Source organism: Geotrypetes seraphini, chromosome 9 (genome assembly GCF_902459505.1).
Source record: "Geotrypetes seraphini chromosome 9, aGeoSer1.1, whole genome shotgun sequence".
Taxonomy (NCBI): domain Eukaryota; kingdom Metazoa; phylum Chordata; class Amphibia; order Gymnophiona; family Dermophiidae; genus Geotrypetes; species Geotrypetes seraphini.
In genome coordinates this window covers 10660994-10681076 of record NC_047092.1, presented here as the reverse complement: position 1 = coordinate 10681076, position 20083 = coordinate 10660994, and the positions used below count along the sequence as shown (strand labels likewise).

At 45.6% G+C, this 20083-nt stretch overlaps 1 protein-coding gene across 2 annotated transcripts in view; it reads left to right on the top strand.

Annotated features, from left to right (window-relative positions):
• Positions 1 to 20083, top strand: part of TASOR2 (transcription activation suppressor family member 2) — a 128020-nt gene that overhangs the window by 15327 nt on the left and 92610 nt on the right. For both annotated transcript variants that reach the window (XM_033958322.1, XM_033958323.1), the window contains exons 2-10: positions 1681 to 1823; positions 1918 to 2013; positions 6956 to 7028; positions 7710 to 7801; positions 9045 to 9182; positions 9271 to 9398; positions 9491 to 9510; positions 9619 to 9718; positions 17056 to 17156. In XM_033958322.1, coding sequence (XP_033814213.1) covers positions 1681 to 1823; positions 1918 to 2013; positions 6956 to 7028; positions 7710 to 7801; positions 9045 to 9182; positions 9271 to 9398; positions 9491 to 9510; positions 9619 to 9718; positions 17056 to 17156 — 891 coding nt within the window. The remainder of the gene's footprint in view (positions 1 to 1680; positions 1824 to 1917; positions 2014 to 6955; positions 7029 to 7709; positions 7802 to 9044; positions 9183 to 9270; positions 9399 to 9490; positions 9511 to 9618; positions 9719 to 17055; positions 17157 to 20083) is intronic.

Sequence of the window (20083 nt, the reverse complement as noted above, 5' to 3'; positions counted from 1 at the left end):
GTGGTGTGCATAGGACTGGTATTTTATGTGCCTGTCCACCGTGGTTCTCCTGGTTGGGTGGAGAATTCTGTTAGTAGTTGTAATAATTGGAATTGGGGAGATGTTGTTTGCTGTTGCTTTCCAGTTGGTTAGGAATAGGATGATCACTAGGATAGTTTGCGTTTGTTTTTGTGTTGTAGGCTTCATTGTGCACAATGGGAGGTAGGAGTTGTAGAGCGTGTGGTTGTATGTGGTTCTTTGGGTTGGAGAGGGTTTTTAAAAAAATATATTATGAGAGGAGAAGGAATGTCGCAAGGGTCATTGGGTGTGGAGTTGGTCTCCCACACCCGACCAACTCCTTTCCTTGCGGCGGCTGAAGGTTCAGTCGGTTGGGGCAGCTCCCGAGTCAAAACGAAGCTGCCCTGAAAAGGTGAGACTTTTTAGGCAGGGAGCGCCACAAGGGCCATTGGGGGTGGAGATGGCCTCCCACACCCGACCAACTCCTTCCCTTGCGGCGGCTGCTGGTCCAGTCGGTTGGGGCAGCTCCCGAGTCACAACGGAGCTGCCCTGAAGAGGTGAGACTTTTTGGGTAGGGAGCGCCGCAAGGGCTGTTGGGGGTGGAGTTGGTCTCCTACACCCGACCAACTCCTTCCCTTGCGGCGGCTGAAGGTCTGGTCGGTTGGGGCAGCTCCCGAGTCAAAATGGAGCTGCTCTGAAGAGGTGAGACTTTTTCACCGCAAGGGCCGTTGGAGGTGGAGTTGGTCTCCCACACCTGACCAACTCCTTCCCTTGCGGCGGCTGAAGGTCCGGTCGGTTGGGGCAGCTCCTGAGTCAAAATGGAGCTGCTCTGAAGAGATGAGACTTTTTGGGCAGGGAGTGCCGCAAGGGCCGTTGGGGGTGGAGTTGGCCTCCCACACCCGACCAACTCCTTCCCTTGCGGTGGCTGAAGGTCCGGTCGGTTGGGGCAGCTCCCGAGTCAAGCTATCTTTTGTAACCTCAGCCATGCAAACCAACTCAGGGTACCCAAAAGAGTGAGTTGCATGGGCATGCCTCCGCCAGCAGGAGGGTACCAGCGACAGAGAGAGGAGAGAGCAACGCCACCCCAGAGGTGGGAGCCGTGTACAGAACCAGCCCAAAACTCGCTTAGAGGTGGCTGGGGAGCAGCCCACATTTGTGAAAAAGTATGAATGCAGTTTTCACTGTGTAGACCAGGGCTGCCCAAGTCCGTTCCGTGAGATCTACTGGCAGGCCAGGTTTTCAGGATATCCACAATGAACATGCATGAGAGAGATTTGCATACCTAGAAGGCAGTGCAGGCAAGTCTCTCTCATGCATGTTCATTGTGGATATCCTGAAAACCTGGCCTGCCAGTAGATCTCGAGGACCGGATTTGGGCAGCCCTGGTGTAGACTTTGCTGAGTATCCAAAGTGAAAGAATGCCTTACCTCATAAGAGCAACCCTAGCAGTGTTTCTGCTTGATGCAGGTAGGAGTACATATGTAAACACCCTTTAACTGAACTTTTATCTGTCGATTGAGCAGGCAGTTTTGTAAAAACCTATTTCTGGTGGTAAATACTCTTTTTACCTCTGAAAATGGCTTCAAAACTACCCTTGCTATGACTATTTAGGAATGTGAAATAAACGGAGGTTTCTGCTGTGTGCCAGTCATTCATATTTTGTGCTGTTGATTTTTCCTGCAGTTTTTCAGCAAGTGGCGAAAGATTCAGATGGTTTCAAGAACATAGTTACACTTTTGCAGAATTCTTATCTGGGGTCTGTCTCTCGGAGCAATTTCCAGTATAGCCAGACGAATTTGGTGATAAACAGTTCCTTTATAGAAGAGGTGAGGATTTAAATACTTGGGTTTTTTATGAGTTTTGTACTTAATGGAAGACAGTGCCATGCATCAGGACTTTTGTCTTTTGTTTCTTGCACAGTACAAAAAGTTTATTCAGCAGAAGAAGGCCAGTGGATACACTGAAGAAGAGCTGAAGGAGGGCTATGTATTCCTTCTTTTTGATAGTGAAAATCAGGTAAGATGACATAGTACATTATTTATTTTAATTACTTATATCCTAAGTGGTTTACATTCAGGTATTTTATCATATTTCCCTGTCTGTCCTGTGGGCTCAAACTCTATCTAGTGTACCTGGGGCAAAGGGGGGATTAAGTAACTTGCCCATGGTCACAAGGAGCAGCGAGGGATTTGATCCCACAACCTCAGGGTGCTAAAGCTGTAGCTCTAACCACTGTGCTACACAGAGTATTGCCACGTTAAAAAGAAATTGTGTGTGTGACTTTCTTCAGCTGCTTTTGTTGTCTTTTCTGAATCACTAGGGTGTGAGACACTGATTGACATATGCAATCAATGCTTGGATATTTATGAAGTCAGGTGGTCAGATGTATTTTCTAGTTTCCATTGATAATTAGCAATTTTTTAGACTATGATGGATACAGAGCATGTACAATAAATATACAGTACTCCCCCCCCGATATTCGCGGGGGTTCCGTTCCAGAAACCCCCATGAATGTTGAAAAACCACAAATATGTTTTTTAGCAGGGGAGACAGGAGAGGGCAGCCGGAGAGGCAGGAGAGAGAGCAGCCGGAGCGCCGGCAAGTGAAGGAAATTACTCACGGTATGCTCCGACCGCCTCTTCCTGTACTAAAGTTGGGCCTCGCCAATCAGGAGCTGTGTGTCAAAACAGCTCCTGATTGGTGAGGCCCGACTTTAGTACAGGAAAAGGCGGTTGGAGCATACTGCGAGTGATTTCCTTCACTCGCCGGCGCTCCGCCTGCCCTCTCCGGCTACCTTCTCCTGCCCGGTCATTTGCGGTCGGAAAATACCGCGAATGACCGGGACCGCAAATCGCCGACCGCGAATTCGCGGGGGAGCACTGTATACAATAAACACATTTTAGTTCTACCAAAAGTAATATTCACAAAATGTAAGTCTCTCGCAGTATCTCTGAAAAACTGAGAACAGGAGGTAGCAAAAACCTTGAAAAGCAGAGTAAGATCTTTTGACAGACTGGATGGACCGCTTGGGTCTTTATCTGCCGTCATTTACTATGTTACTGTGGAATGGTCTTTAGGACATCAGCCGATTCTCCTGGCTGGATGATTCTTTGATGCCCCTGGATCCTACTCTTGGCAAATTATTTTAATATATGGTATAGCGGGGATATAATTTGTAGGATTTAGGACTGAAGTTTTGTAGAGGTTTTAGTTTTTTAGTTTTGAAAGCTGCTTTCCTTTAGGTCAAAATCATAGCAGCCTTTTTCTTGAAACATTAGTGTTGTATGTTAATGATGCAAAGGTTTTTACTTTGTTGCATTATGATCTACCTGTCCGGCTGCTTTTAAGGTTATGAAGTGAAAGGGAAACCTTTGGCTTAATTGGAAGGCTTTTATTCTCAGAGCATTTCTGTTGAATTCAGGTCCTGCATTGTTTATTTAGTTTTGCAAATTTGGAAGGTGAATTTTTGCAGTATAAACATTGCAGTTCCAGACTTATTTAGGAAAGTGCCTATCATACGGATGGCATCAGATTATTTATTTTATTTTCCTTTCCAGCTTATGATTTATCTTTAATCTTATCTATTGTTTTGCCTTTTGTCTTTGTTTTGTTCTATTTCTATCATTTAAATTTCTCCAGAATTCTACTGTTCAACGGCTCCCCCTTCTGCTTCTATTCCTTTCTCTCCTCTCTTCTACCTTCCAAAGTATTTAGATCAATGCTGTCTTGTTAAAATGTTTATTTTATTTTTATTTTTCCTCTAACTCTACTTTTCACTTCTCTATTACCCTCCAGGTACTTTAGTTAGATTGTGAGCCTTCGGGACAGTAAGGGAATTTTTCAAGTACCTTTCTTATTTCTAATCTTAATGTATATTTTCTGTAAACCGCTTAGAACCTAACGGATGTAGCGGTATATAAGAAATAAATTACATTACATTACATTACATTAGGACAATTCGGTGTATTTTATTATCTTCTCTACTCTTCCCCAAGTTGGTTAAGCAAGCAAGTTGTTCTCGACTGTTACCCACCTTTATTGCCAACTTCCAGGTGACATAAGCCTAAAACATTCAAACATTTGTCTAAATCCTATATTTGTGTGGCTACATTAAATCTTAAACACTGGCTATTTCTGATCACCTTTTTGACTTTAACCATGTTTTTCCTTTAATGAATTTATTACAATATAGTTGACATTAGTCTTTAAGCCCGTTACATTAACGGGTGCTAGAATAGATGTGTCTATCTGTCTGTGTTTCTTTATCTCTCTCTCCTTGGCCGCTGTTTGTATCGTTCTGTCTCCCCCTCCCCCCCAAGCAAAGCTGTCTGTCCCCAGCACACCTCCCCCCAAAGCAGCCCCCTTTCCCTATCTCTCCATGGCCCCTTCTGTCTCCCCCCCAGCACACCCCTCCCCCCAAAGCAGCCCCCTTTCCCTCTCCCTGTCTCTCCATGGCCCCCTTCTGTCTTCCCCCCCCCCGAGCAAAGCTGTTTGCCTCAAGCACACCCCTCCCCCCAGAGCAGCCCCCTTTTCCTCTCCCGCTGACTCTCTCTCTGGCCCCCTTTCTCTGTCTGTCTTTCTGGCCCTCTCCCTGCCCCTGTCTTTCTTTCTTTCTGTCTCCCTCCCTCCCTCCCTCCCGCTGTCTGTCTGTCTGTCATTTTCCCCCATTTCCCTGTGCAGCAGCAACAGCATTTCCCTCCTACCTCCCCCCCTTTCCTGTGCAGAAACAGTAGCAGCATTTTCCCCCACCCCCCTTTCCCTTCTCTTACCTTCTCTTCCCTTCTCCGTTCGGCCCCTCCCCCTTCTTTTACTGCCTTGTCTTGCTCGATCTGGCCTGCTCCTGACCCTCCCACCGCCGACAAACCTCGAGGCTCCAGCCGCGTAGGCAACACTTTAAACATGCTGCTCTTCGGCCTTCTACTGCCGATTTCCTCTGCCGCATCTGTCTCCGATGATGTCATCAGAGACGACGGCAGAGGAAATCGGCAGTAGAAGGGCGAAGCAGCGTGTTTATAATGCTGCCTACGCCACTGGAGCCAGGAGGCTTGTGGAGGGCCGCTGGAGCCAGGTTTGGAGAGCACAGTCGCGCGCCTTCAGCCCCCGCATGCGCCCTGAGGTTTAGAATGTTGCCACAGAAGCACACCTCAGGGCGCCAGCGCTCATGAATTTTTAAGAGCGCATGCGCCTCTAGCTTTTTATTATTATTGACATACAAGATGAAAATTCCATGTAGCAGGGACTGTCTCTTATGTCTACCTTTTTAAATAGTTTTGTAGCCATCAGTACCCTAAAGGTCCAAGCATGCGAGTTTTGGTCCTGCATGGAAATTAAGGGCTCCTGTTACTAAGGTGCGCTAGTGTTTTTAGCGCGCTATAGCGCACGCTAGCCGAAAAATTACCGCCTGCTTAAAAGGAGGCAGTAGTGGCTAGTGTGCGGGGCATTGTAGCGCACGCTATTCTGCGCGTTAAGGCCCTAACGCACCTTTGTAAAAGGAGCCCTAAATGTGAATCTAAAAAATATTTTTGCTTCCCCCATTGACCATCCCAGAAAGTGCTGCTGGTTCCATTTCCTCCAGGCCACAAATATAAGATGAAATAAGGTTTGATTAAAATAGTTTAAAATCCCCATCTATAGACGGGCCATGAAGCAACTCAATTTCCAGAAGTGGCTGTGATCTAGTGAGAGGGTTTGAAAAACCTCTAAATTCTGCATTAACACAGTAAAGTAAGAACAAAAAAAACACCTTTAAGATTTATTTGATTTAGAGGTGATAAAGACAAATTTGCAAAGCATTTTTTGGTAGTTTTTGTTATCTTGACTAGAGAATGACATGGTGACTGCTACTCATGGCTATCTGAACCCACTAGAATGGGGGCAACAGTTATCTGGTTGCCTCAGAGACAAGGCCATTCACCGCCCCGTGGAGCAGTGAATGGCCTTGTCCCCCGCAGTAAAGGATCTGCCAAGTTGCCTCCCTTCCTTCCCCTCCAGATCAGCAGCTCCCCCTCGCGATTACATGTGCAACAGCAGCTCCTCCCTCATTAGTCCAGCAGCTACCCTCCCTCCCTCTCACAGGTGGAACAGTCCCCCACCCTCGCATCCAATGAGTTGCCACCAGAGATTCCATTTATAAACAGGTCTCCCTCTGCTCAAGCTGACACAAGGGCTTCCGTCCGATGTCAGAGCTGACGTTGGAGGGAAGCCTTTCTGATCAGCCAGGGATCCCAGTTACCTTGACCATCCTCCTTCCAGCTTGGCTGTTCCTCCTTGTCTTCAGCGGCACTTGTTTGCTGGGACAGTGCACAGTGGCTCTTGCATGCTGCATGTAGCTGACCCAGAAGCCGATGGACGATGCCCACTCCCTCCTGCCTGAACGACATACCCCTCCCTCTACCTTGACTGGAGTCTGGAATCTGGATTGGAACAAAGACTTAAGAGAGGCCTTGGAAAACTGGGCCAATCAGGGTCTTAGGCCCCGCCTAGTGCTTGGGAAGGGAAAGGCCCGCCATTTTGAAGAGGCGGGCCTGCCGGTGAGAGAGAAGGCATCACTCTTGACGGTCTTCATTCTGGTCTTCGTTCCAATTCAGATTCCAGACTCCAGTCAAAGGGGGGGGGGGTTCTGGGAATTCATGGTCGTTCAGGCAGGAGGGTGTGGGCATCCCTCCTGCCTATTTCAGGTGTGGAGGGTGTCGAAGGATGTTGTGAGGCAGGAGGGAGTAAGGCATCCCTCCTGCTGGTTTTTTGATAATCCGTTAAAGTGGAGGGGATGTTGTTTAGGCAGGAGGGAATGGGCTAGTATTGATGCTGCCAGCAGAGGGCGGAGACAGGGATGGAGCTCATGGGGACGTGGCGGGGATGGGGACAAATTTTTTCCCTGTGTCATTGTCTAATCTTGACTCAACATTAATATACTCTCCTAAAACATTTGCATGAAAAGTTTTGTTTTCTTATTTTAAAGGCAAAATTGGTGTGCAAAACTGGAGCTTGTGTAGGAAACAGTGCCATGAGCACACTAGGCAATCCGGTAGCAGGTAAGACCATTCTTGTGGGGTATTTGCTTTTTCTAATTTAAAAATGTGATAATCTTTGGGCAAAGATGACTAATGTCACCAGGAAAATAAAAAAGTTTCAATGAATTTTGAGGTATCTTTCTTCTTTATGTGCGATACCTCACTTGTTACCTATTCTTTAAAAAATATTTTTAGGAGAGGGCATGTAAACGTCCAACAGAGGTTATAGGAGCCATAACAGTGGCAAAATGAAAATGCATATGGGACAAGGGACCTTTAGTTGTGGCGGGTGGGAGAAAATAGCACATCAGCTAAGTCATGTGATAGCACAGTAAACAAGTGCAAAAAGGCAGTCTGGGTAGAGCCAAGTGGTTCTTTTCTATTCATGTCTTCTGGATTTCTAAGAATTGGGAGATTTGGAAAGTAAGCGGACACAGTTCCCTGGGTGCCATCCATCCATGATTTTATTTATTTTCTGAGGATTGATCATTCTGTTTTGCTGTTGGTGAGGGAGTAAGCTCAGATTTTTCTGGCAAATGGTTGGTTGAGACTTTCTTCCTGATCTATAATGAATGGTGCCACGGTGAAATAAATAACAGGGTTTGGTTTATCTATGTATTAATGATCTTTTTTTAAATCCAGAAGAAAGGGAAAATGTAGACTTGTGTTGAAATTACCTCTTTTGTGTGCTTAATTTTGAAGGGGTTTATATTTCTAAGTACTCAAATTACCTCCACCCAAGACCTTGGTACCAGGGGAAATCGGGCTACATTGTCATTTTTAAATTAATTAAGGTAAGATCCTGCTGTCGTCTTTTTGGTTTTCTCTGTGTGAGTAGCATTCATAGGCCTTAGGACAGTGTCCGGCAAACTTTGTCGAACCGCGACACACTAAACGTAGTGGCTGCACCTTGAGGCATCTGCAAATATGCCGACGTCTCCGTGATGATGTCACGTGCATGCGTGACATCTACGCATGCGCGAAGGCCCTCCAGATGGGCCCTGAGCTGCCAGCAGGGAAGAGGGCCGGAGAGGCACCGGCATCGGCTGATTGTCTACAGAATGTGCCTCTCACTGCGAGAGGCACATCCTTCAGGCAGTCAGCCAGTGTGTCGTGGCACGCCTGAAATCTCAGGAGGCACAAAGTTTGCGATAAGATGCCTTAGGAGGCAGTTTCTTTGGCTATTATTGAACACAACCTCTGGCTGAATTTCTATTTATTTATCGGATTTGTCTATTACATGAACCTTAACAGTTACAAAGTAGTTTACAATTATGTTTAAGATGACATAAAAATGTGGAAAATAAATTTCCAACAATTGCATGTAAAACATAAGAGTATACAGTTAAAATCAGCTCAATCATAGCATGACTTAAATAGTTAATACCTTGCACAGATTAAGGGCTAAGAGTATTGCTATTTCCATGTCTGAGCTGTTGCTGATGAGATCCCAAAGCTTTACCAGCTGAAGATATATTCTGCCAGAAGCCCCTGAGCTGTCTGAACAGTAAGGAAATTGGTGGCCTGCTCTGCTCGTGCTTGAACTGAGCACATGTGGGGAATGTTGGGGGCTAGAACTGCGCTGACGACTTTCCTGCTTTTCAGGCAGCCCAGAGGCTTCTGGGAGATGTTGTCTTCAGCTGGCAGAGTTTGGGGATCCCTGCCAGCCAAGGTATTTTTTTTATGCTGTGTGTGTATGGGGGGGGGGGGGGGGGCGAGGGGCAGAAGGAGAAATGCATGGGCCATGCCATGCAGAAAGGGTTATGCCCCTCGATGCCTTTTTTTTTTCAAGTTTGAAAGTCATTCAAGTTTTGCTTTGATTTATTCCTTTTGCTATATAGAGATCTTCAGATTTTGTAAATAAGTTCATTAACAGTAATTTATTCATATGTTACTTTTGGACTGGTTAAGCTTTTTTAAAAATTCAAAATCAAAGAGTGACAGGGGTTTTGTATTGACTTCAGATGTATAAAAGGAAGCGAGGTGTATTGTTGGTAATGTGTTAGCCTTTTTTCACCTGCATCCTTCTTGCTGCAGGGAAAGGTGAAGGTGGTACCTGAAAATTATACCTCGAAGTACACAGCCCCATCTCCAGGCTATGACTGCCATGTATCGGCAAACATTGGCAAAGTTACTGCGAAGACGAGTCATTTTCAAGCATTTGAGCTTAATCAGGTATAGTGGCCCATAGCTCAGAATCGAGTGCAACAAAATTTGATAAAGGTGCATTCTTTCCAAGAGTCTCTTCTGCTTCCCTTTGCAGTATTATATCTATGAATTTCACAACCGTGCCATTGTTCAGCGACCCAGGCAAATCTGTCCTTATGCAATCTTGGCCTTCCAGTACACTGAACCTAAACGAACAATAGCAATCTTAAAGGACAAAGTTGTGTAAGAAGACTTGATCATATATTTTGTGCTTTTAAAAAAAATGATCCTGTTTCTTTTTTACATTTTTTTCTTTTTCTCTTTTGTCTTTTAAGAATTGGACACAAGAATCAAGGTGAGAGATGGAAAGTATTTTTAAATTGCACATTTTTGGGTTCTGGTTTTACGCCATAATTTGCAGTGGGTTTTATTTTTAAAAGAAGTTTCTCTCTTTTATCCTCAGTGTATTACCGTGCCTGGAAGGGGCCACTTATTATTAAAGGTCAGCTGGTGTGTGATGTAATACTTCAGTCACTGCACACTTCTGCCATCCCAGCACAGCTGTGAGTATGTGAGGTTTATCCTTTAACATGGCTCCATTCTTATTTGATTAATAAGAGCAACCTCTTTCTTTTCTACCCACCCCATGCCCAATATCTTATTGTGAGCTGTAGTCTCTGATGGCTAGTATCTCCACATTAAGAGCCAAGGACTCAGAATGAGTGTTAGCAGAGCACTTAACTCTTTGAGGATGGGAGTGGGATGAGCCCTTTTATCCTCACTCCACCTACCCCTATCCAGTAGGCCAGTTCACTCTGTCAATCCTGAATCCTAAGTTGTTGTTTTTCACTTTCTTTCAAATATAGATGCCTACATAGCTCCATTCATCACTGACAGCAGCAAACAGTAGTATTAGTAACAGCTTCCTCCATTATACAACCACTGACCACCTTCTCCTGTTGGTCAGCTGAGAACATAAGAATAGCCTTACTGGGTCAAACCAATGATCCTTCAAGCCCAGTAGCTCATCCTCACGGTGGCCAATCCAGGTCACTAGTACATGGCAAAAACCCAAATAGTAACAGCATTCCATACAGAATCCCAATGAATAGCAAGATTCCGGAATCCCAAAGAGTAGCAACATTCCATACATAATCCCAAGATTCCGGAGTCCCAAAGAGTAACAAGATTCTAGAATCCCAAAGAGTAGCAACATTTCAAACGGAATCGCAAAGAATAGCAAGATTCCGGAATCCCAAAGAGTAGCAACATTTCAAACAGAATCCCAAAGAACAGCAAGAGTCCGGAATCCCAAAGAGTAGCAACATTTCAAACAGAATCCCAAAGAATAGCAAGATTCCGGAATCCTGAAGAGTAGCAACATTTCAAACGGAATCGCAAAGAATAGAAAGATTCCAGAATCCCAAAGAATAGCAACATTCCATACATAATCCCAAGATTCCGGAATCCCAAAGAGTAACAAGATTCTAGAATCCCAAAGAGTAGCAACATTTCAAACGGAATCGCAAAGAATAGCAAGATTCCGGAATCCCAAAGAGTAGCAACATTTCAAACAGAATCCCAAAGAATAGCAAGATTCCGGAATCCCAAAGAGTAGCAACATTTCAAACGGAATCGCAAAGAATAGAAAGATTCCAGAATCCCAAAGAATAGCAACATTCCATACATAATCCCAAGATTCCGGAATCCCAAAGAGTAACAAGATTCTAGAATCCCAAAGAGTAGCAACATTTCAAACGGAATCGCAAAGAATAGCAAGATTCCGGAATCCCAAAGAGTAGCAACATTTCAAACAGAATCCCAAAGAATAGCAAGATTCCGGAATCCCGAAGAGTAGCAACATTTCAAACGGAATCGCAAAGAATAGAAAGATTCCAGAATCCCAAAGAATAGCAACATTCCATACATAATCCCAAGATTCCGGAATCCCAAAGAGTAACAAGATTCTAGAATCCCAAAGAGTAGCAACATTTCAAACGGAATCGCAAAGAATAGCAAGATTCCGGAATCCCAAAGAGTAGCAACATTTCAAACAGAATCCCAAAGAATAGCAAGATTCCGGAATCCCAAAGAGTAGCAACATTTCAAACGGAATCGCAAAGAATAGAAAGATTCCAGAATCCCAAAGAATAGCAACATTCCATACATAATCCCAAGATTCCGGAATCCCAAAGAGTAACAAGATTCTAGAATCCCAAAGAGTAGCAACATTTCAAACGGAATCGCAAAGAATAGCAAGATTCCGGAATCCCAAAGAGTAGCAACATTTCAAACAGAATCCCAAAGAATAGCAAGATTCCGGAATCCCAAAGAGTAGCAACATTTCAAACGGAATCGCAAAGAATAGCAAGATTCCGGAATCCCAAAGAGTAACAAGATTCTAGAATCCCAAATAGTAGCAACATTCCATGCTACCGATCCAGGGCAAGCAGTGGCTTCCCCCATGTCTTTCTCAATAACAGACTATGGACTTTTCCTCCAGGAAAGTGTCCAAACCTTTTTTTAAGACCAGCTATGTTAACCGCTCTTACCACAACTTCTGGCAACGTGTTTCAGAGCTTAACTATTCTCCGAGTGAAAAATATTTCCTCCTACTGGCTTTAAAAATATTGCTCTGTAACTTTGAGTGTCCCCTAGTCTTTTCAATTTTTGACGGAGTGAGAAATCAATCCACTTGTACCCGTTCTACTCCACTCAGGATTTTGTAGACTTCAATCCTATCTCCCCTCAGTCGTCTCTTTTCCAAGTTGAAGAGCCCTAACCGTTTTAGTCTTTCCTCATACGAGAGGAGTTCCATCCTCTTTACCATCTTGGTCGCTCTTTGAACCTTTTCTAGTGCTGCTATATCTATCTTGAGATTAGGAGACTAGAATTGAACACAATACTCCAGGTGAGATCGTACCATGGAGCGATACAGGGTGGGGTGGTAGGTTTGTTTGGAATATTTGTTTTGCTAATGTACAGTCAGTACAATATATTGCTAGATTTATCCCCACTTGGTGTCTAAATGATTCACAGTAAGCCATTGTGAAACTTAAGTTAAATGAAGTGCTGGTCTATGTGGCTTAATAGGTGGCATCAGGCCAAGCTGTATCACCTATACTAGAAAGTGCACAGCTCTCACCGTCTGAAACACTCTTAAGTACTAGGATTCATTTTAGAGTCCTTATCTAAAATTTGCAGATCAGGTAGCCTCTGTAGTGAAGTCTTGCTTTTGAAAAAATATTTGTATTCATTCCATTCAGGCCTATCTTGATAAATATACCTACTTTGGATTATTGAAAATATACTTTATAATTAATGCATGGACAAGAATAAGCAATCTGCTACTAATGTACTGTCTTCAGTGACAAGTTGGAGATGGAGCCACATGTGGGTGATGTCACTGGCAATGCTCTGACCTGGATTCCCTCTGATTTTGCTCAAAAAAGCCTTTGAACCCTTCTCAGCACAAGGGTTAGCTCTTATATTCTCACTCTTGTCACTTCCTGTTGATTCTGTTTTATCCTTGAAACACACCAGATGGTTTTTGACAGTCCTCCACAGAGAATTTGAAAACTGTTTTGAAAGAAATGAAATCAAAATCATTGTATACTGTTAATCTGGACAGATTACCTTAATGGGCCATTCTCTGCTACTAGGGAGTTTGCAATTAAGCAGCACAGACCTGCCGTATATACTCAAATATAAACTGAGGTTAGAAATTTGGGTATGTGAGTGTCATTTGTCAGGAATCATGCCAGAAGTAATCACTAATTTTTCAGTTGGGACTGTTTCAAGTCCAAAAAAGCTGAAAGAGTACAGACAAATATTTTCCTACTTGGTAGCATGACACCAACCAAAGTTTCTGGGCTTCTATCCCCACCAGAACATCTGGCCTCAGTCACACATGCAGAAAGCAGAAAAAAAGCCTTTTCAATACAAACCCACAAACTAAAAGTATTATTGTACACAAACGAAACCCTAATATGCCAGACTTTGCACACAGTACACCACAAGAGAAATAGAAAGAAATACATTTCTTCCTGAACAGTCCATGTGCCACCATCTCCTTCCCCTTCCCTCCGTCCATGTGCCACCATCTCCTTCCCCTTCCCTCCGTCCATGTGTCACCTTCTCCTTCCCCTTCCCTTCGTCCATGTGCCACCTTCTCCTTCCCTCCGTCCATGTGCCACCATCTCCTTCCCTCCATCCATGTGACATCACTGATGAAGTTGGCTCTTAGGCATTGGTGGAATGAGGCATTATGACATCACAATATGAGCTCTGGAATGTTGCTACTTAAGACCCGGTTGCAGCTTCATTTGATTTCACTGGGTTGTATTTCCAGTGGCAGAGACTCCTATACTTCTCCTGTAGCAGATTCAGGAATGATGCAGGGCAGACTATTTGGCTTTTGCTGGCTGAGTCCTGTAACTTTGACACATCGGACCAAAGTATCGAACAAGGATACTGAACCAGAAATTTGTAAAAGAGGGCTCGGGACTGAGAGGGAACTTTTGGGAAAAGGACACAAGGACGCAATGCGGGGAGACAATGCACAAACGAACCTAGCAGGCAGGATTAAGAGAGAACATCAGGAGCCAGAGGGTCACCCAAACATGGGGAAACAGGCTGAGGACGACACAGACACACCGCAGGATGGGGATGAACACAACAATGCTCGGGGGCTGGCAACCCATGAGGAGGTTGGCAGGGGCGCCAAACCACAAGGAGAACCAGCGGAAAAGGCAAACAACCAGGACTTAAATTGCCTATACACTAATGCTAGGAGCCTAAGAGCCAAAATGGGAGAACTAGAAGTCATAGCTAGTACAAAGGACCTGGACATAATTGGAGTCACAGAAACGTGGTGGACTGATGACAACAAATGGGATGTGGCCATACCAGGGTACAAACTCTACAGGAGGGACAGGACACACAAGAAGGGTGGAGGTATAGCGCTTTATATAAAGGACTCCATACCTTCAACCAGGATGGAAACAACAGTAGGGCGGACGACTTGGAATCACTATGGATTAAGCTACCTGGAGGAACTGGAGCAGACATAAAATTGGGCCTGTACTATCGCCCACCTGGACAACCGGAAGCACTCGACCAGGACCTGGAGGCAGGTATGCAGAAGCGGAAGTGTGATGGTGATGGGGGATTTCAACTACCCTGGGATAGACTGGAGTATTGGACACTCAAACTGCATAAGGGAGACCAAATTCCTGGAAACCACGAGGGACTGTTTCATGGAACAGCTGATCACGGAACCAACACGGGGGGATGCCACTCTTGACCTAATCCTCAATGGGCTAGGGGGACCTGCAAAGGAGGTGGTGGTGCTAGACCCCTAGGAAACAGCGATCACAACATGATCCAGTGCAAGCTGGAAATTGGATCATCAAAGGTGAAAAGAACCACAGCGACAGCACTCAACTACAGAAAAGGGAATTATGATGGCATGAGGAAAATGGTGGGAAAGAAACTCAACGGCAGCGCAAGGAAGATGGAGTCTGTAGAAAAAGCCTGGTCCCTACTCAAGGGCACGGTGCAAGAGGCACAGAACCTGTACATCCCCAGATTCAGGAAGGGGTGCAAAAAAAACCGAACAAAAAACCCAGCGTGGATAACAACTGCAGTAAAAAAGGCGATAAGTGACAAGAAAGCATCGTTCAAAAAATGGAAAAAGGACCAAACAAAGGACAACCAAAAGGAGCACAAAGAACACCAAAGAGAGTGTCACCGTGTGGTTAGGAAAGCTAAAAGAGAATATGAGGAGAGACTGGCGGGGAAAGCAACAAACTTCAAATCGTTCTTCAGATATGTGAAGGGGAAGCAACCGGCAAGGGAAGAAGTGGGGCCATTGGATGATGGAGACAAAAAAGGAGTGGTAAAGGAGGAAAAAGAGATAGCTGACAGGTTAAATAAGTTCTTCACGTCAGTCTTCACGAGGGAGGACATATCCAATATTCCGGAACCGGAGGACATCGTAAATGGGGATCGGGATGAAAAGCTGGTCCAACTAGAGGTAAGCCAGGAGGATGTCCTCAGGCAGATAGACAGACTAAAGAGCGACAAATCGCCAGGTCCAGACGGCATTCACCCAAGGGTACTCAAGGAACTAAGGAACGAAATAGCAGAGCCACTTCGCCAAATATGTAACCTATCCTTAAAAACTGGAGAGATCCCGGAGGATTGGAAAATTGCAAATGTCACGCCCATCTTCAAGAAGGGTTCAAGGGGGGACCCGGGAAACCACAGGCCGGTGAGCTTGACCTCGGTCCCGGGAAAGATGATGGAAGCACTGCTTAAGGACAGTATCTGCGAACACATAGAAAACAATGGACAGCTAAAGTCGAGCCAACACGGCTTCTGCAAGGGTAGGTCATGCCTCACAAACTTATTGTACTTCTTTGAGGGGGTAAACAGACAGGTGGATAAAGGGGAATCCATTGACATCATTTACCTTGACTTTCAAAAAGCCTTCGACAAGGTACCACACGAAAGACTGCTTAAAAAGCTGTGGAAACACGGGGTGCAAGGGGAGGTCCACCGATGGATCAAAAACTGGCTGGCAGACAGGAAACAGAGGGTTGGAGTAAAGGGCCATTACTCAGACTGGCATTGGGTCACGAACGGAGTTCCGCAGGGGTCGGTGCTGGGACCGCTCCTGTTCAATATATTTATAAATGACCTGGAGGCGGGAACAAATTGTGACGTTATTAAATTTGCGGATGACACCAAACTCTACCGCAGGGTTGAAACCATGGAAGACTGCGAAGATCTGCAAAGGGACTTAACGACGCTAGAAGAATGGGCCAAAAAATGGCAAATGAACTTTAACGTAGGGAAATGCAAGGTCATGCATGTAGGGAAAAAGCACCCGATGTTCAGCTACAAAATGGGGGGATCACTGCTAGGGTTAAGTAACCTTGAAAGAGACCTGGGAGTGATGGTAGACACATCTTTGAAGGCGTCGGCACAGTGCGCCACAGCCTCAAGAAAAGCAAACAGAATGTTGGGTATCATTAAGAAGGGTATCACGACCAGGACAAAGGAGGTTATCCTGCCACTGTATCGTGCAATGGTGCAACCTCATCTGGAGTACTGTGTCCAGTGCTGGTCGCCGTACCTCAAGAAGGACATGGTGGTACTTGAGGGAGTCCAAAGAAGAGCAACTAAACTGATAAGGGGTATGGAAAACCTCTCGTATACTGACAGACTGAAAAAGCTGGGGATGTTCTCCCTGGAAAAGCGGAGACTTAGAGGAGACATGATAGAAACCTTCAAGATCCTGAAGGGTATAGAAAAGGTAGACAGGGACAGAGTTTTCAGATTATGGGGAACCACAAGTACAAGGGGGCACTCGGAGAAATTAAAAGGGGACAGGTTTAAAACAAATGCCAGAAAGTTCTTTTTCACCCAGAGGGTGGTGGATACATGGAACGCGCTTCCGGAGGCTGTGATAGGCCGGAGCACGTTACAAGGCTTCAAAGAAGGTTTGGATAGGTTCCTAGAGGATAAAGGGATTGAGGGGTACAGATAGGAGTAGTGGTAGGTTATAGGGATAGTCTGGGACCATTGCTCAGGCAATGGGTCTGATGGGCCACCGCGGGAGCGGACCGCTGGGCGAGATGGACCTCAGCGGAGGCAACTTCTTATGTTCTTAACTTACAGTGAATGGTGGAGCATGTGTGTTTGTCTGTGCTAACGTTTCACAGTCGGGTGGTGAATAAAAGGCTGACAGTTCAGTCATTTCCTAAGAGGTCTCTCTGTGACATTGAACCCAGAGCACAGTAGCCTAGGAGCCAGTTAGGGAATAAATGGTAAAAGAACTGAGCACCTGCTGTTTACCTTCTTATTAACACTGCTGGTTTCTTTGTTTTCCTAGATCAAGTAAACTTGAAGTCAAGGACATTATGCATGTGTCTGCACTAAAGAAGCAGCTACCAGCGGGTGTATTTGAAAAAAGCAACTTCATAAAGAAAGAGGGTAAATGCTGCCTAATTCTAATACACCAGTCTTAATTTCCAGAGGGGCAGCTGTGTCCAATCTATAGGAGCCCAAATGACAGTGGTGGATTGCATCTTTTACAGCAGGCCTGCACAGCTCTGGTCCTTGAGGGCCGAATCCAGTCGGGTTTTCGGGATTTCCCCAATGAATGTGCATTGAAAGCGGTGCATGCAAATAGATCTCATGCATATTCATTGGGGAAATCCTGAAAACCCGACTGGAATACGGCTCTCGAGGACTGGAGTTCCATACCCCTGCTCTAGCATAATGTCACTGTGTTGTTTTGGGGTGTCCTTCTAATCCAGGGATCTCAAAGTCCCTCCTTGAGGGCCGCAATCCAGTCGGGTTTTTGGGATTTCCCCAATGAATGTGCATTGAAAGCGGTGCATGCAAATAGATCTCATGCATATTCATTGGGGAAATCCCGAAAACCTGGCCCGGCGAGGGCCGAAGTTGCGCAGGGCCTGTTTTACAGACTAGTAGATCTGTTGAAACAGTTCACCCCATCAGATTCAAAGATCTTTTAATTTAGTCGTTTACATTCGTTATCTTCCATGCCAGACCAGTCGAGACAAGTGGGTTATATCCAGCTGCCAGCAGATGAAAATGGAAGAAAGGAAAAGTCCAGCAGTAATGCCCCTCCCCCCCTGTGTTGGGCTGGGGCTGCCTTGATGATGCAGACATATGATCTGGTGCAGCGGGATTACTTCACTCTAGGACAGTGGTCTCCAGGCCATCGTCCTCTGGTAGAAGAAGATCCTAGTCATTGATTCCCTGGTAAAGCTGACACCCAGGCAACAGTATGCAGGCTGATTCCACTAGCTAAGCAGATTCCTAGAGTACTGTATATATTCAAATATAAACCAAAGCAACCAATTTTCCCCCCAAAAGATTGACCTGAATGTAAAGTTAGGGTCTATATCCAAGTATGGTAATGCGCTCTCTCCTTTCTCTTCCCCCTCCATCACCCTGGCACCAATGATCTTACCTTCCCAGGCTTCCCCGAGGTGTCCTTGGGGAAGGCAGAGAGAAAGGGAAATGGGGCTTGTATACCACTTTTTTGTGGTTACACATGCAAAGTAATTTACATATATACAGGTACTTTTTTTTGTACCTGGAGCAATGGAGGATTAAGAGATTTGCCCAGGATCACAAGAAGCAGAACATAAGAATAGGCTTACTGGGTCAGACCAATAGTATATCTAGCCCAGTAGCCCATTCTCACGGTGGCCAACCCAGTTCAGGGTGCTGAGGCAGCAGCTGTACCACAAGGCCACTCCTCACCTCCCAGACTGGCAGCGGCAGCCCCACCCATTGCAGGCCTACCTTAAGCCCTGGTGGTCTAGTAGTGAGCTGGGACAGGAGCGATCCCTCCTGCGTCCTGTCCCGGCTGGCTCCACGAAAAGATTGCATCCCAGCTGGCTCCACACCACCCAGCTTACCTTCCACTTCCCTCTCGGACCTACTGAGCATACCTGGTGGTCCAGCGGTGAGTTGGGGCAGGAGCGATCCTCATATGCTCCTTCCCCATGCAGTCTCCATTCAGAAAATGGCTGCCATGAAACTGCTGGCATGCTCAGATAAGTCTGGGAGGGAAGCAGGAGGGACGGGGTGGTGCGGAGCCAGCTAGGACAGGATGCGGAAGAGATTGCTCCTGTCCCGACTCACCACTGAACCACCAGGGCGTGGGGGAGGCCTGCAATGTCCAGGAGGGGGGAAGTACTCAAATATAAACTAAGGACCCCCCCTCATTTTTTTTTACCCCCAAATCTCAGTTTATATTCTAGGGTCTCGCTGTAAGCTGTCCCTGGTGATCAGACTTTAGTTTTCATTTGCCTCTACTAGTGCAGGGACAGCTAAGTGTGCTCCTAGGGATTCAGCATGTGAATGGCACTTTGTAGAGCGGGTTCTCCAGGGCTTTAGACTCTGCTTAGGGAGGCTCTCTGGATTCCGCAGCACACACTTGTGGCTTCCCCCCTATCCTGTCCTTTTTCCATTGGTGGTTATACAAGTCTTGCTGCTCGGATGGAAGATGAGAATGAGAAGAATCGTATCTGTATTGAGTTCTCTGGTTGATTGCAAAGGTTGTGGCTGCTATGAGAGTTGGATATAAGGCTCACTCAAAGTGCAGAAACCTACCCTGATGACATCTGCAGAACTTTTCCTTTTTGTGTACAAATGTAGCCCTGGTTATGACTGTCCAAACCCCGTGGTGTAGTACTTGTTCCTCTAAGGTTTTGTTCTATACAACAAAACTAGCAAGCAACAAGCAGGACAGGATTAATTCTTTTGAGGGCCCCTAGGCACACAAGTACACTGGGCCCCCTGCGCTGCAAAGGTGAGGGGAAGGAAAGGAGATGGCCTGACAAGGGGAAGAGATGCTCGAACAGCTGCCCTGTTTGCCCTCCCCTAACACTGGCCCTGGTCATAGCACCACACTGGCGGGCCCGAGGCACATGTCTACTGGGCGCACCCTTTAATCCGGGCCTGGCAACAAGTTTAAAGTAAAGGAAGTGGCTCTTTGCAGGGCTAACCTAGAGAGCTCCCTGTCACAGGAGAGTGAGAAAGGAAATGATTATATTTACATAAGAACATATGACCGTGTATGTCTATTTTTACCACCTGTTTCCACATTGGCCAATCCAGGTCACAAGTACCTGACAAAAACCTGATTTCAAACAGCAGCAGCTTATCACTGTGGGAAACGCAGTGCTGGGCTACAGAAACTGAGTGAGAGCACAGTCTGAAAGCCAGACAGCTGAAGCACAACGAAGGGATGGATCCTTTTTAAACAGGACCCCCATTAAAAAAATGCATATGCTTTTAATTTTATGTCTCTTTTATAAACGCATGTCCTTTTATCAATATAGATTGTGCACAAATTGAAAGCTACAGCTGTTGCAAGA